Below are 17,076 nucleotides of genomic sequence, written 5' to 3'. Positions count from 1 at the left end.
TATATACGTATGATCTAATTTGGATTGTCACAACATTGTGTTAGCAATAACCTTTGTGTTCTTTATCTGCATTTCTATATTTTTCTAAATAAAAAATTGCAGGGTGCTAACAATGAAAACCCGCATGTTCTAAACTTACGGGTTTCAGAAACTAATATTGGTTCATGATATTAATCAACTAGAGAAAAGCTTTATATTTCAGCGGATCAGATTACCTAAATAGTTTTGTGAAAGCTTTGTATGGACTGTTCCGTTTTATACTTGTCACCTTCATATATTTGCTACCTGTGAAAATATCTTCGTTATAGCTCTGCCGTCATCGCTCAAAGTCACATCTTGAATGAATCCTGCTTTGCTGAACATGAATAAATGGAATCCATATTATGTTGTTCGAGACTTAACTCTTTCGACGATTCTCTGATGTGTCATTTTTTCTACTGATGTTGACCAGCATGGTTGTTTAGACACAACGCGGCGACAATTTGTTGCCGAAAACAACAGACAGCTTTGTAAACTTAAATCTTGTTCTATACTACTCTGCAGTTTTAGCTTGGATGAGCAAGGCAATACTGCTCAAGCTAAATACAGGGTAGTTGTTAGTACGTACTAGGCTCTGGATCAGGCTGTGTAAGGACAGTCACCAGTCTTGAGATGTAACTAGTATAATATTAGGCTGTCTCTAAACAAGTTGTTGGTACGAGCGACAGTCACTGACCAGACTCAAGTTAAAACCTGACTAGGTTCTCAAACAAGAATGTTATACTCAAGCATTTCTATGCATCTCACATTTATGCTAGACACCCACACGTTATGGCAGCGTGGACTACCTACAACTACGACTTTTTGGGAATTTGATGAAATATATTTTGTGCCATCTGAGATCTCTACCACAACAATATATTATAACCCATCGCTACTCCTCTGCGCCCTTCCGATGACTCCCTCTTCACGTCAACTCTGACAAAACATGGGGCTATATTGCTGTTTGCTTGATCAGACTTTTTTCAGCGAGACCAGTGACACTTCCATTTTTTTTGTTATGGTTTTGCTATATACATCACTCATAAGAGTGATTTTCCTATAGCTATACATTGAAAACTGTATGGACACTGATGGTCCTAGCGGGCACTTGTCTGGTGCTTTGCATCTCTAAGCTTGACAAGTGAGCAAGAATAGACACTTCAATACACTTCCCTAGAGTTAAGCTTATTCTTGATGATGTGCAAGGATTACTGACTCGGGGACCTGCGATAAATGTGAGGAAATCTATGAATCTTTCTTTATCTTGGTGCAGGTCTTGTGGCTACATTGAAAAATGTTTTACCTATTGAGGTATCGACACAAGCGTCCTTACATTTATTACCTATTTCTGATGACATGGTCAACAGGTCTGATGTACCTTTACGTAACCTGTCTTATGAGCTAATTCTTGTTGATTCTGCTTGAATGTTACTATACATTATAAGCTACTATTGCTATTAATTTCTTGGCAACTAATAACGTTAAAAATAGTTGTTAGAAAAGAGCAACTACATTGCCATCATACCTTCGACTGCAGTCTTATTAGCAAATAGGCATTTTATATAAAACTTTAGCAAGTTTGATCGTTCGGTATAGTCTTCACGCGATGTTGTTGACTTCAGCTCGAGATCTGCCTTGTCGATAACTTCCCCATATAGGCTGACTGTAAGATTAGGTCTATAATAACAATTGAATTTGAATTTAATCCGCCATGCAGATGGCTGCGCGAGGGTTTGTGTATTTCCTTGTACCTTATTGGTTTCTTTTCTCATCTGTGTATAACGACAGTCGACTGGAGAACCCCTAGAACAGTCGGTTTTTATACCTACACTAGCTGAATGCAGACAAATCTGCGTTTTAATAAAAATTAGTTTTCTAGTCAATTGCAAGAAGGGATAAAAAGGCTGCTTTAGTCTCAAGTTAGAGCTGCTAAGAGAAGAAACAAGGAGCTCTAGTTTATTCACACCTCGTGAGCTCATAATCTCTTATATTACCTGTTAGCGCAACTCAATAATTGAGTTCAACAACTAGAAAAGAGGATTGTCAGTAGATATTCATGGTCATGAGAAGTCAGCTACCGTAATTCCGCACCTGTATAGGAATATACCGTCGCTTTGAATGTGGTCACATTTGTTTTGAGTAAATCCACTCATTCAAGATGAACTCGCATATAATTTTGATCGATTTTATCAGAAAGTATCTGTATTTTTCTATGATTTTCAATTGTTTTTGATGTTTCAAGATCAAAATCGACAAAACTTGATCGCGATTAAAACGCTTGGGTCAATCACAAGTGTGATATCGATGTCTATAGTTGCAAAGAGACCAACAGAATAGAGATGTTTGAGGCAGCAACTTGACCACGATAACCAATATCAACTATTGCATCGGTAGCAACTAGTGATGTCATTTTGCGCGTAGTTTTCTTCTGCGCCTTTTAACTGCGATCAAGTTTTGTCAATTTCAATCTTGAAACATCACAAATAATAGCAAAATACCAATACTTTCAGATGAAATCTACTGCTACTATCACAGAACCAAACGGTTCGGTGATAGAACTTGCAATTTAGTCTCCCCAAAAAATCACAACGTATGTTGGCATGCAATCACCTGGTTTGTAACAGCGATTGGTGATGTTTGATTTGTTTATCTTTGTTTGTTGTTGGCCTGTAGGATTCACTACGGAGCAGCCAAAGATGACAACGGAGTGATGTTTGACATGTTCATTATAATAATTATTGTCCAAGTGGTCTGAGTGAGGATAGTCATATGATAAGGTTCATTCATATATGACAAATGTGTAATGACTGACGAAACATTCTCGACCTTTCAAAGGCTACTTGTGGTAAAACGTTTAAACCTAGAAATTGCATATAGCTAGCAATTCACTATTTAAGCAAAAAATTTCATTGGAAGGTGCTCTGGGGTTATAAATTAGCCTCTACAAGCACCCAGTCTTAATGGACTATCATGTTCCCTATCCTAAAGCATCTAACTGAAAACCTTCAATTCTATTTGCTATTGGCAAAGTCGAAAGAGCTGCTAGGATTTTTGTAAACACCTCACTTATTCTTTTATAACAGTTTTAGCCTTCAACTGTTGGTTAATCCTAACATTCTTCTTAACTGTAGCACGCTGCTGAAACAGAGAAGAAACAGAATGACCTGGAGAATTCTAAGCTTTTGGGCACAGAAGTTCAATATGGAGGAGTCATTCAGGTTTGTTTGCCCACAGCTTACTCTGATGCGATTGCTTCCTAAGCCAGCTTATTTTGGATTGCCGGTTCATACTTGGCAACCCATGGCTTATATATATATATACTAACTGCATTACCCGTCAACGGGATCAGATTCTTGTACAGCAAGAGGTTTATTGAGAGTTGTCTTTCATACTGTAAAACAACGCCAACTATGCAGTTACATCTCCCTCTCTCCGTCTCTCCCCTCTCCCCTCTCTCCCCTCTCCCTCTTTCTCTCCCTCTCTCTCCCCCCCCCTCTCCTCCTCGCTCTCCCTCTCTCTCTCCCTCTTTCTCTCCTCCCTCTCCTCCTCGCTCTCCCCCCTCTCCTCCTCGCTTTCCCTCTCTCTCCCCTTCTCTCCCTCTCTCTCTTCCCTCTCTCTCCCTCCCTCTTCCCCCCTCTCTCTCTCCCCCTCTCTCTCCCTCTTTCTCTCCCTCTCTCTCCCCCCCTCTCCTCCTCGCTCTCCCTCTCTCTCCCCTTCTCTCCCGCTCTCTCTTTCCCCCTCTTCTCCTCGCTCTCCCTCTCTCTCTCTCTCTCCCTTTCTCTCTCCCTCTCTCTCTCTCTCCCTTAGTTCAACGCAACACACGCGGATAGACAACATTTTTGGTTTTTCTGTCGGGCGTATAAAGAAACAGTTTTCGGCGTGTGCCTACTTTTGAGCAGGCGACGTATAGCTGGTCATGGCTGATGCAGGGTGACAGTAAGTCGATAGCAGCTGCTCTCTTTCTTTTCTCAATAGCGTATCGCAACCCTCGGAGTACTCGTGAAAGTTCTGTAATAGTAAGTTACAGTAGGCCTACTCGTAGCTGGAAAAAAATTAGTAACTCGGCTGCTGAAGGAAATGAACATGACCCACTATCACGAACAGCGGCAAATCCAACGTTATTAAGTAGTGGAGATGTGGCAATTCATAGACAATACAACATCGTATAAGAAACACTTACCTTTTTGATGTGGAAATTTAGTAGGTGAGAAATGCGTTTTTCCAGTGGCTCCAAGAAACAAACGTTTACGTGACCTTCTCGGTACACGTTGGCAGTAAATATTAATTGCATGTAAATAACTACTCGTTAATTTATTTTATTTAATGAATAGTACATTTGTATAGCTGTATAGACACCTTTGTATAGGCCGCAGAACTCAGGAAAGGTGCTTTTTAACACGGCAGAAAATTTGCCGTTTAAAAAGCGTGTTAACCGGGGATTTCGGTTAATGCGCTCGAGCGGTGAAAGAAAAACAACAGAATCACCACACCTTTATATAAGCCGCTTGGCTCAAATCGTCGGAGAAAAGTAGCGGCTAATAGTCCATATTACGAAATTACGATAATTAGTACTCATATTAATTCGGTTGGCTTCGTTCGACCGAATGGAAAAAGAAAGACCGCTCTATAATTTATTTACCGTTACTACACATATTAATTCAGTTCGCTTCGTACGACCGAAATTCGTACGACGATAAAAGAAAAGACCGCTCTATAAGGCGGACAGACAGATACACAGATAGATAGACAACGATTGCCGTTTATATAGTAGATATATATATACTACTGAATGCCCTGTGTTGCCCGGGTAATAAAAAGGTCTTTGCCAATGTGTGACTCTCTCATCTATGCTTGTAACTTTCTGACATAACTCTAAATTTCAAAGTTTTTGCCTCATCTCTCTCTATTAAACCTTTTCCTAAACTGTCATAGGTCTTTTTGTCGGCTATGATAGTTTTTAAGAACTTGAGGAGTAGCGTTCTGGTTTTCTGCATGCATGGTGTTTTCTAGCCACCATCTGTGCTTCCTATTCGGCTTCTAGACTTATTTAAATTCTCAACCTTTCATTCCAAAGTTTCTCAACGTTTCATTCCAAAGTTTCTCAACGTTTCATTCGAAAGTTAACAGTAAAAATTATATCAAATGTTGTGGAACTATTTTAAATGAGTAATCTGGAATGAATTTTTAGTTACATGAGTAAATTTTTGATGAGTTCCTGTATTTGTTTTTGGCGCCTAGGATGTTCTTTATTCGACAGTAAAATCGGTTTAAATATGCAACATTTATACTGAGTTTGACAAAGAAATTATGATGAATGTTGCTTATTTAAATTATCTGAACTTGGTATACAAACTTGATAGTGAGAAGAGGAGGTTTTTGCTGAGCTATTGTATTTTTTTATTGCAACTCTATATAATAAAATAAACAAATGGAAATATTGAAATTACGGTAGCTGTTTGAAGTGAGTCTTCAGTGAAGTTGGATGTATGGTATTGTTAGTAATTTTAAACTTGCTGCAGAGCCAAATTGGTTATTTAAAACAAGGGATTTATGGTCAGCCATTGATAGCAAATGACTGACAGCTAATGTGACACAGTACTAGAGCACTAAAATTAATAATATTGTCTCGTTGTTGACGGAGTTGTGGGTACCTTCATCTTTGCAACTGCTATTCTAGAGAGGATTGAAAGTGTTGGTGCTGAAGCACGCTGGAGACGAAATAAGAGGCATTGTGAAACACTAATACTAGCATCACTTTTGCTATGAGCATTTTGCACGTTTTTTTCCTTAACATTCATAGAAATCAATTTTCGTTACGACATATTTAATATAAGTGAAACTTTTTAGTATTCGTGTTTAATAATTTTGCTTTTTAAAACAACCTTTATTTACAATACCATTATATTATTTCGGAGAGAGAGTTTTTTTATCCAAGTCAAATTAATTTTTTGCCGTGTGATCAGAGTTTCGTTTTAGAACATATTCATTGAGGATCAGTTAGCTAATTATGACATAGCTGTAGGCGAAATAATTCGGTGCTCCTTATACAAATGAATTCTCTAGCGTTCAATACAGCATCAACCTGCGTCAAATCAGTTGCGATCTTGACATATCACCTGGGTGCTCTCGCCTTTTCTCAAGGTAGAAGATCATAGTATCATCAAGAGAAGACATCTGCTACTATTTCTTTGAGAATTATAGCACATTGATACCTCCTAGTATTGCCACGATGCTCATGCTAGTCATGCAAGAGCGTCAGGGATATTCAAAACTTGCCTTCACAGCACAGAATATAGGCCCTTACTAAAACTTACAACTGAGTGAAGGCTGATGGTAGTACAACAAAAATCTGACAAATACAGCTAGTTTCATTCCTGAGCTAGTCTACAATATTTAGTTAAATATATAAGTTTGCCAAGGTACAACCACTGCCACACACTTAAAAGTCCTATTCAACCATTTTTCTGGTAAACAATATTTTAGCAGCATGTTATTCAGCAGAATCTTTTTACATATACCGTAATTGCCAAAGATTATTTATGTATCTTTGACGATGTTACAGGAGAATTATACAAATTATTATCGAGAAATAACAACATTATGTTCTTCCATGTTGAAGCTAAATTTTGATGGGTCATTTCAGCGAAGGCATGCTCAAGTCTTATTAACTGGCTCTTTTTACAAAACTGACTGAAACCTTAGAAAATCATGCTTTTTATATCTTTACGTCAGTTTAATTTGTATTCCATACTTACATTTATATATACAAAGTGATTGTAAACGATCATAAAAATTCTGGGCCATCTGAACTTAGGTGACTTTTGACGTGTTGTAAAGGAGTCAGCCCTGGCAAGTGGCAGGTATTATGAGTTAAAGTGTCATATCTTCTAATTCAATTTGTTAGTTGCTTCACCTAAAGAGCAACAAGTACCTGACGGTGAATAAACGACTTCCTGCCAACCTAGAGAAGAATGCTATGAGGGTGACACTAGATATGGCAGGCAACGAAGGCTCCTGGTTCTATATTCTACCTTTTTACAAGCTGAGAGTTACCGGTGACAAGGTTTGTCTATCCGCTCATGAACATGTATATATCTGTACTAGAAGGAGGAGTAAAAATTTGATGTAAAAAAAACCCAACGTTATAAGCGAAGTAAATTATCAGCAAGTAACAAAAACGCATCGAGATTTATACAATCACGGTAGGCCCTATATATTTATTTTGTTAGACAGTCAAACAGTCTTCAAGGGAAGAGTGTAACTCCATTTCATGTGACACGAGTTGTTAACGTTGATAATTACTAATACACATATATGTTTGTGGGTGTGTAGGTGTGCATATATGTTTGTGGGTGTGTAGGTGTGCATATATGTTTGTGGGTGTGTAGGTGTGCATATATGTTTGTGGGTGTGTAGGTGTGCATATATGTTTGTGGGTGTGTAGGTGTGCATATATGTTTGTGGGTGTGTAGGTGTGCATATATGTTTGTGGGTGTGTAGGTGTGCATATATGTTTGTGGGTGTGTAGGTGTGCATATATGTTTGTGGGTGTGTAGGTGTGCACATATGTTTGTGGGTGTGTAGGTGTGCATATATGTTTGTGGGTGTGTAGGTGTGCATATATGTTTGTGGGTGTGTAGGTGTGCATATATGTTTGTGGGTGTGTAGGTGTGCATATATGTTTGTGGGTGTGTAGGTGTGCATATATGTTTGTGGGTGTGTAGGTGTGTGCATATATGTTTGTGGGTGTGTAGGTGTGCATATATGTTTGTGGGTGTGTAGGTGTGCATATATGTTTGTGGGTGTGTAGGTGTGCATATATGTTTGTGGGTGTGTAGGTGTGCATATATGTTTGTGGGTGTGTAGGTGTGTGCATATATGTTTGTGGGTGTGTAGGTGTGCATATATGTTTGTGGGTGTGTAGGTGTGCATATATGTTTGTGGGTGTGTAGGTGTGCATATATGTTTGTGGGTGTGTAGGTGTGCATATATGTTTGTGGGTGTGTAGGTGTGCATATATGTTTGTGGGTGTGTAGGTGTGCATATATGTTAAATCAGTCAATATTTATACATTGAGATAGGCGCTAGGGTTTATCAAAAATGACTTGAACCAGGTGCAGCATGATTATTTAAAGGTGTCATGCTTGTTTTAGAATTTTGAAGTATTTCTGTTTTATGTTGACTTCAGTTCCGGTTCCCCTGCTTTGAATGTGATAGTATGGCCAGGCGTTTTAGTAATAGTTCTTACATAGTCAGAAACTCTTAATTAAGCTATGTTTCTTTTTTAATATAGAATCTCAAGCTTGTCACTGAACATAGTGAAATTTTTTAAAATCTTGAATGTTGTTCGCAGTATTTAAATTAATTTATATAGCCTGTATTACTGCTGACTACGCAATCCCATCCTCATTCATGCCTCTTGACTAGCGCTCTTCATAATTCGCAGGACTTTTATAAAGTGTCTTTTAATTACTTGATCCACGGAAAGATATTCATGACAGATTGCAATTGCGTGGAGTGATGTGTCAGGCTAATTCTTGGAAAGCTTGTATAGGCTCCTACGAGGTGATCTCACACTGTTTATATTACGGGTAGCTGCAGTGTATAATTAGCTTGTTTGTACTTGATACAACCTGCAGCCATAACTGATTAGTTTATTCTTCATTTCTTTGGAGGGAGATCTGCAATAGCTGACAACTCTTTGTTTACCTCGCTGTAGTTTTACTGTATTTTATTGAAGTGTCAAGTAGATCACATTTATGTCTGTTTTATATCAAGAACCATATTCTTACATATTGTTACTATAAAACCAAATGCATTCAACATTTCCCCTGAGCTACCATATCGACCTTGTCTAAGCATACAGTATCTCACCTGAGGCATGGCTTAGACTCTGTACAAGCACACAGTATCTCACCTAAACACGTACATAAACTAAACACGTACATAAACCCTGTACAAGTGTTAGCCTTAATAACTACTCGTTACTCACGAACAATAACCTGATTTAAATATATCAGCTTATCAGAAAAGCTGTAGAAAAGTAGCTCGTGGGCTGACACGAACACGTCTAACTTGAGTTCAATGACACATCTTTTTTGCTTGGTAAGAAACGCAATGTTAGGATAAAAATAATGATTTAGCTATATGGAAAACATCAAAATAAACACTTATTTACCATATTTGCATTACTGTATAGACAAGTGGTCATACATCGCATCATTTGCCTTACCATCATGCGCAATGATTATTAATATACATAGCATTTAGTCTCCAAGGAATTCAAATAGACGAATCTGTGTGACCTTTGAGAATTGCATATATATAGTTTCCAGTCTTTGATCTATAGCATAACTTTTATGAAATAATCAGACAATTGAAGGGTTAGACAAGTTTCTTATGTGATACATTTTAATGAAGTCTGAGAATTCGGTATCAGATGGAACTTGGAAAGAATTATTTTAGCGATCATACATGGTGTCTCGGAGAGTACCACACTTTCTGACTCGCATCACGTATGTAAGTCAAACTGCAGATTCTGATTCTGCTATGATGGTTTAGCCAGGATGGACCACGGAATAGTTAGTCAATCTACCACATTTGCCACAGTCTTTAGCGTATGCATAACACGTATTGCCAGGTGGTGGTGGGAGATAAAGTGACGCTGAATCCAGTGAATGCTGGACAACCCCTACACGCTAGCAACTATGACCTTATAGACAATCCAGGCTGCAAGGAAGTGAACGCTGTCAACTGCAATACTAGCTGGAAGACAGTGCTCTTTATGGACTACAAGGTATCTGACCATTCTATCATTTCTAGCGTTTTTCTTCTCCTCGATGTCTTGGAAACTATTCACCGTCGAGAGAAGTTTGTATCACTTATGTTTTGGACAGACTACCCATCCCTATTCATGCGATGTTAGAGCTCTCGTGCTTTAGCATTGGTTGACTCATCTTCAACTGCAGCGTGTAATCGTATCTTGCGATGATTTATTGTGCCTGGCTATTGCTTAAACTATGTGTTTTTGTAATTTGTTGGAACACGACCAAATACTTAATAAGTTTAAAATTGTTTGTTGTTATGCTGATTTGATCTAGGAGAATCAGGACGATATACTGAAGGGTGGAGACGTTGTTCGACTGTTTCACGCAGAACAAGAAAAATTTCTTACATGTGATGAGTATAAAAGAAAACAGTACCTCTTTCTCAGAACAACTGGTCGAACATCTGCAACATCTGCGACTAGTAGCAAGGCATTGTGGGAGGTAGAGGTAGGTTTGGTTTTTTGAGGCGCTTTTGATATTCATCATAATTATCAAAAAATGTTATCCCATTTGGTGAATCAAGGAAGCATAAGAAAATAGTATTGATAGTAACTAAAATTGGTGATCTATAGAACGATGTGCATGGAGTAACTGCTATTGAATCATAGCAATTATGTTTATCTTAGAACCCAAAAATCTCAATCACTTTGTAAGTAATCCCCTTTAAGCTGGCCAATATTCTCATTAACTCAGCACTGGCCCATGTGGAAACACCTTGCAACATACTTTACTAAACGTTAAACGCAACTAGCAAGAAGAAACTAGCATTAGAATAAAAGACTCAATAAAATTAATCTGTTTACGTTGCAAGCAGCCTTCTCATATTTAGTTGAACAACTAATGATCCTGAAGAATGCTGATATCGATACCTACATGGAGAGTCGCTCATAATTTTTCAGAGTTGTGTTGTCATCATTTTGGTTAGTTATGAGTCGATCTAAAAAGTCACATATGCTCTTAAACATTCCTTACAAATTTTTATTTCTCAAAACACCTATTAAAATTTATAGTTTGCATAATTAACATTATAATATGATTGTTTATAATTAACATTATAATATGATTGTTTCTCTTGAATGACGTGTCGTAAGTATGCTTGGAACTGGAATTACTGAGTACTTATCAAGTCAGCAGACTAATTCATTAAGACGTAAAACTATCCGATTTACTCTGATGACATTCCAGATCTTGTATACTGCAGAGACAGCTTTTATTGTTGCCTTCACATTAGCACTAGTGTTTTATAAATAAATCTAAAACATATTTGGCATATTCTAAACACATTTATTATAAAGCAGATGTTTGGTTGTCAGTTTCAAAGCATTAAAATACTCGTAAAGATTTGCGGCTAAAGCTGTTGATGATGCGTTGCTATGTGTTGTTATGCGTTGTTATGCATGTTCTTATCCACTGTCAGTGGTCCTTAACTGATGCTGTCGCCACGTACTCTCCTATAACCCAATCAAGAGGGAAACTACTGAAATTCTTTCAAGACCATGATGTGCCTCACATATATAGCTCATCATGTACTGCTTGCTCATAGTGAATCTCAAAGCACCCTATTTCCTACCTTCATTCAGGTTCTACCAATTGGTGTTGACTGCATCTAATATTTAAAGATGTTGTTCAGCAAAATCTATAATAGAAGTCATAAGACATCTAAGAATTTGGTGGTGCATTCAGGAATTATTGGATGAACATCTCAAGATTCACAGTCAATCTGTGTATGTGAATACAAAACCTGTGAGACTTGGACATCACAACCTTATTCTAGATGTAACATTTTCAGGTTGTTCAGCATGATCCTTGCAGACAGGGTTCAGCTCATTGGAATAGTCTCCTCCGATTCAAGCACTTGGCTACCGGACAATATCTTGCTGCTGAGATAGACAATGACCCAAGACCAGATGCGATGAGGGACAAGCTAAGAGGCCCCGCCAATACAGCTGTTTACACTCTTGTACCGGTACAGCTCCTTGGTCTACAATTGGCACATTTACTCTCATGGCTGTCTAAAATGTATATGCTGCTTTTATTATCACTAGAAAATTGACTTTATGAAAAAAATATTTATATTACACGAAACAATCTAGGTTTAATTAGTTTTCACTCCTTAAAATGAGCTATGAAATTTGGAATTACCCTCTCTCGCAGTCAGGTTTTATTATATGTGACGAGTCATGCTGACTGTGAATATAGCTGTACTATATGTTGAATCGACAACAATCAACCATGACAATCTTCACATGATTTGGAACGCTGTATAGGTCAGTGGGAATACTTCGCTTTAAACTTTGGGGCTTCCTTTCGGTTTATTAAAAGGCTATTAGTTTGCTCTGACTGAGGCCAGGCAATGAGATCAGCTCTTATTGACGCATTAAATTGAGCGATAGTGTTTCTGGTATTTAGTGAACTTTACTGATGTGCTAAAATGGCAAGTCATTGTTTGTAAAATACTGTTTTAGTAACCTTTGCCAGTATTTTCAGAATGACTTTCTTGATCAAAACTTTTCAGCACTGTATTATCTTAAGATCACCATTTTTAAACGACCCAAAAAGTTTGCAGGAAAAGCAAACAAAATATTAGAATGTGTAACATTATTGACTTCGTGCGACTACACAGCGGTTGGTAGCCTCTTCAGAACTTTTAAAAATAGTTTTGTTTTAGAGCAATTTTAACACCCTTACATTTGTTAGGTTCCCCATGGCCATGACATAGCCTCCATATTTGAACTTGACCCTACCACGATGACACGTGGAGATAGTTTGGTGCCGCGATCCTCTTACGTTAGACTGAGGCACTTGTGCACAAATACCTGGGTTCATTCAACCTCTTTAGCTATTGATGTTGATGAGGAGAGAGCTATCATGAACAAGGTATGTTCTTGAGTTAGATTTATACAAACGAAATACAATTTCATTTTAATGTTAACATTCTGCACAACGAAATAAAACTAGCGTAGACTGGGATGCCTAACCTTTTCTTGAGTTTGGCCATATCAACGAACCAAATTATTTTGCGTACCCAACATTTAGTAAGCACACAGAATGCTCTCCAATTGTTTGCTTTAACATGCATCCAAATCATTCAACTAACTACTATACATTTGGTACCAAATTTATTATGATTTTTGAATTTGTAAATTTGAGTATATGCACTCACATTGCATCTCTATACAGTAAACCGTCCTATAACGTATACCTCCTTTAACTTAAATTTCACATAGCGTAAAGAAATTATGTAATGTTTTTGCTTTGTACACTGTAAAAAATTTCATATAATGTAAAGTGTGAAGTCGACACAATTTCTCAAATTCGATTTGAATAACGCGCATGTTGTGGCTAGCCTTAACATATCAGTTCCCTTGTTGCACTTGAGAGAGAAAATGACGTATCGGGTTATCTCGACTATATATATATGTGTAAGATTTTGTATTGAGACTCATAAGATTTCAGAACCTCTTAATAAGATTTGACTGAAAATATACTTTAACATGTAATTTTACAACAAAGTTCTTTATTTATATAATCTCCACATTTTATTCTGTCATAAACTGTACAGTATAAGAAATATTAACTGAAAATAAAAATAAAGTAAATGTTTTACTGATCATTGAGGTCATGATAGTAATGCATCCTGAAGTATCATTCAGTTTTGTCGTTGTTGTCCCTCGGATAAAGATGAAATATTAATTCCAAAATGTTCTCAAATTAAAGTGAACAACTTTTGTTACAGTTTAATTATAATTTGCAAGCATTTTAATCTTCACACACCAGTTTAACTGTTATTACCACTTGCAAAACAGCATTACACTGGTCATTAAAATTTGCTGCAATAGTTATGGGCTCGCTTGTAAAAATTATTATAATTACCTCACTACTTCATCCAGTCAAACATAGTAAAATAAAAGATTTGACACTTCTAGCAGTATTTCACAATAGTAATTGGTCTTGAAACACCGGCATTGCGAAAAATTTACATTGTGACTATGACTCCAATTTAACCCTATCTCACCATCAGCGCTAATTACAAATTATCCAAGTCTCTAACTTTAATGATGAAAAAAAAATTTGTCTACTTCATTTGCAAAATAGAATATATAGAAAATTGTAGAAGAGATAATTGTGAATTGCTCCCTGTTGGTTTCAATAACATGCACCGCCTTTTTGAGGGTATATATGAGAAGGGATGATCGTTATAGTTGTCACTCTTTAATTTATTAGTGTATTTAGTGATTATTATTATAATTATAAATATGTAATAACATTATTAATACTAAATACATTATTATTAATTATTATCAATAGTACAACATCATATTTAAATAACACCTAAGCTCAGGTTAATACTGCTGTTAGTAAATATTTATTGTTCATATTCTATAAAATATTTATTATTAGTGTTTAAAATGTTGTTATCAACAATTACACTGTATATAAATAGCATAGCTAGTCTGTGTTAGTCAAGTAACATAGACTAGCAAATAAAAAGTAATAGCTCTTGTTCTGTCTCTTACGGAAATCTGTAGTGTCATGAGTTTTATATCGTTCGTTGAATAAAGAAAAAGTTTTGCCTACCATGAACCATAAACAATATATTTATGTAGATTTTGATGCTTACAATTGATTGCATTTATGCATACTTTGAGGGTTGTTGATGCTTAAAAGGTCCAGAGCTTCGAGGTGCTGCTCCGAACTCCGTTGGGGGCTTTCACCGTCCTCCGAACCCCCAGGTGTTCATAACTAGTCGCCTAACATTTACAACCACCCCAACTTGCAACCAGAGAATACTGGCCTGGTCTACTGAATATGTTTGTTACTAAATACCATTTTGTCATGTGTATGTGTCAGTCAGTCCGCAGAAATGCCATGATTCTCCACATTTTATGGCCGATTACATGCAAATTTCATGTGCTCCGTGTTCTGCCAGGCCACTAAAACATTTGATTTTAAAACTCTGGTATTCTTGAGAACCAGTCTCTTGAAGACTCACCTGCAAGACTCACCTGCAAGACTCACCTGCAGGACTATCTGATTGACAATAAGAATTCTCATTCATCACCGGGTGTACTGCTGTATGAAACAAACAGAATTATATCACCGGGTGCACTGCTAGTATATGTATGGAACAAACAGAATTATATCACCGGATGCATTGCCAGTATATGTATGAAACATACAGAATTATATCACCGGGTGTACTGCTAGTATGTGTATGAAACAAACAGAATTATATCACCGGGTGCACTGCTAGTATATGTATGAAACAAACAGAATTATATCACCGGGTGTACTGCTAGTATATGTATGAAACAAACAGAATTATATCACCGGATGCACTGCTAGTATATGTATAAAACAAACAGAATTATATCACCGGGTGCACTGCCAGTATATGTATGAAACAAACAGAATTATATCACCGGGTGCACTGCTAGTATATGTATGAAACAAACAGAATTATATCACCGGGTGTACTGCTAGTATATGTATGAAACAAACAGAATTATATCACCGGGTGCACTGCTAGTATATGCATGAAACAAACAGAATTATATCACCGGGTGTACTGCTAGTATATGTATGGAACAAACAGAATTATATCACCGGGTGCACTGCTAGTATATGTATGAAACATGCAGAATTATATCAACTTTTTATTTGGTGCTTTGAAAGTCTGAATTGTTATAATGTAAACATAGGTGCGACAGGAATGAGAAAATGTAAGTTTTGGCACGAATGCTCTCTATTTCGTCTAAGTCAGACGGTGATGATGTGATAATATGTAGGCAGCTTTGGAGGTACTAGTATTGGCCCAAGTTGTGACTTTGTTATGTTAATTGTACTAAGAGGTTGCTCGTGTAGAGTGAGGCTTCGAGATATAGTGTTGTAAATAGTTGTAAATGGCTGAAAGTTGGTCCTTAGGTGGGTTTTGTTAGTAAAACTGAGTGACAGTGCAGCTATCAGATGCAACTTTTAGAATCCCGCTACCCTGCAGTTCAATCAGTTCTAATTGCAAGCCACTCTTCGCAGAAATAGTAATGGTAGAGCAAATGGTAGCGATTCCTTCTTTTGGAATAGCCAGAAATCAGTTACGTCTCTATTCTTAATTTCGTATTTCTAGAACTCCAACTTGATTTTGCAAGCCCTGACGAGCTTCTAGCTTTTATAAATCAAGTACCCTTTGCCTTATAGATGGTTTGTTATGTCCACATGCGTGTGGTATGACTGTTAAGCCATTCTAATTGTTTGCAAGATATTTTTCATTTTTTTTAGCAAATCGCAACGTTTTCATAGCACAGCTACAAAACCTGGCCATCGTATTTGTCTGAGATTAAGCTGTGCTCTCATGTTGTATGTACATTTCCAGGTTGGTTGCGCATCCATTAAAGAGGATAAAGAGGCATTCGCTATCGTGCCAGTGTCTCCACAAGAAGTTAGAGACTTGGATTTTGCAAATGATGCGAGCAAGGAACTTGGCCATATAGCTGGTAAACTCGAGAAGGGCTCCATCACACCGAATGAGAAAAGGTTAGTCATTCTAGCAAAGGCAACAACAAGTTATCTGGTGAAGCGTTACTCATCTAGTGTAGTTTGTTTACATGAATGGATGGTTTTACTCAGCTGTCGGTGCCGTGTTGCCTGAGAGATTTGGTCTCTTCTAGTGTTTTTACTCAAGTAAATGTGTTATCAACAGAGATTCAGATGCATAAACTTTAACACTAAGTTTGGCAAATTTATTTCTTTATTTTTGATGCGCGTAAGTGACAGACAAAATAAGGGCTTTGATAAATTTGATGCTAATATATATATACATTGTTTCAGCGTGTCTAGAACAGCCCTTCTCGGAGTTTTACTATCCAGGGTCACGAATAAATTTGATTGGCCTAGCGATATCCCTTAATCATTAAATTAATGAAATTTAACACAATTGTTATTTTGACATTTACTTCCTAGTGTTGAGCACTCGCTACCTATTATGATTGAGAAGTATTTTTATACATCTTCATAACTACCTACTATAGTATAGTTGAGAGGTATTTAATATGCATCTTCATAACTACCTACTATAGTATAGTAGAGAAGTATTTAATATGCATCTTCATAACTACCTACTATAGTATAGTAGAGAGGTATTTAATATACATCTTCATAACTACCTACTATAGTATAGTAGAGAGGTATTTAATATACATCTTCATAACTACCTACTATAGTATAGTAGAGA

General features: G+C 37.0%; 1 protein-coding gene across 1 annotated transcript in view; it reads left to right on the top strand.

The window, feature by feature from the left end:
• Positions 1 to 17,076, top strand: part of LOC137393680 (inositol 1,4,5-trisphosphate-gated calcium channel ITPR1-like) — an 89,363-nt gene that overhangs the window by 15,749 nt on the left and 56,538 nt on the right. Inside the window, 7 exon segments of the mRNA XM_068080324.1 lie at positions 3,153 to 3,239; positions 6,926 to 7,084; positions 9,662 to 9,817; positions 10,122 to 10,295; positions 11,638 to 11,814; positions 12,546 to 12,725; positions 16,219 to 16,379. Coding sequence (XP_067936425.1) covers positions 3,153 to 3,239; positions 6,926 to 7,084; positions 9,662 to 9,817; positions 10,122 to 10,295; positions 11,638 to 11,814; positions 12,546 to 12,725; positions 16,219 to 16,379 — 1,094 coding nt within the window.

Source organism: Watersipora subatra, chromosome 1 (genome assembly GCF_963576615.1).
Source record: "Watersipora subatra chromosome 1, tzWatSuba1.1, whole genome shotgun sequence".
Classification (NCBI taxonomy): Eukaryota; Metazoa; Bryozoa; class Gymnolaemata; order Cheilostomatida; family Watersiporidae; genus Watersipora; species Watersipora subatra.
The sequence above is the reverse complement of the archived record's forward strand: the minus strand, read 5'-3'. Positions and strand labels throughout refer to the sequence as shown.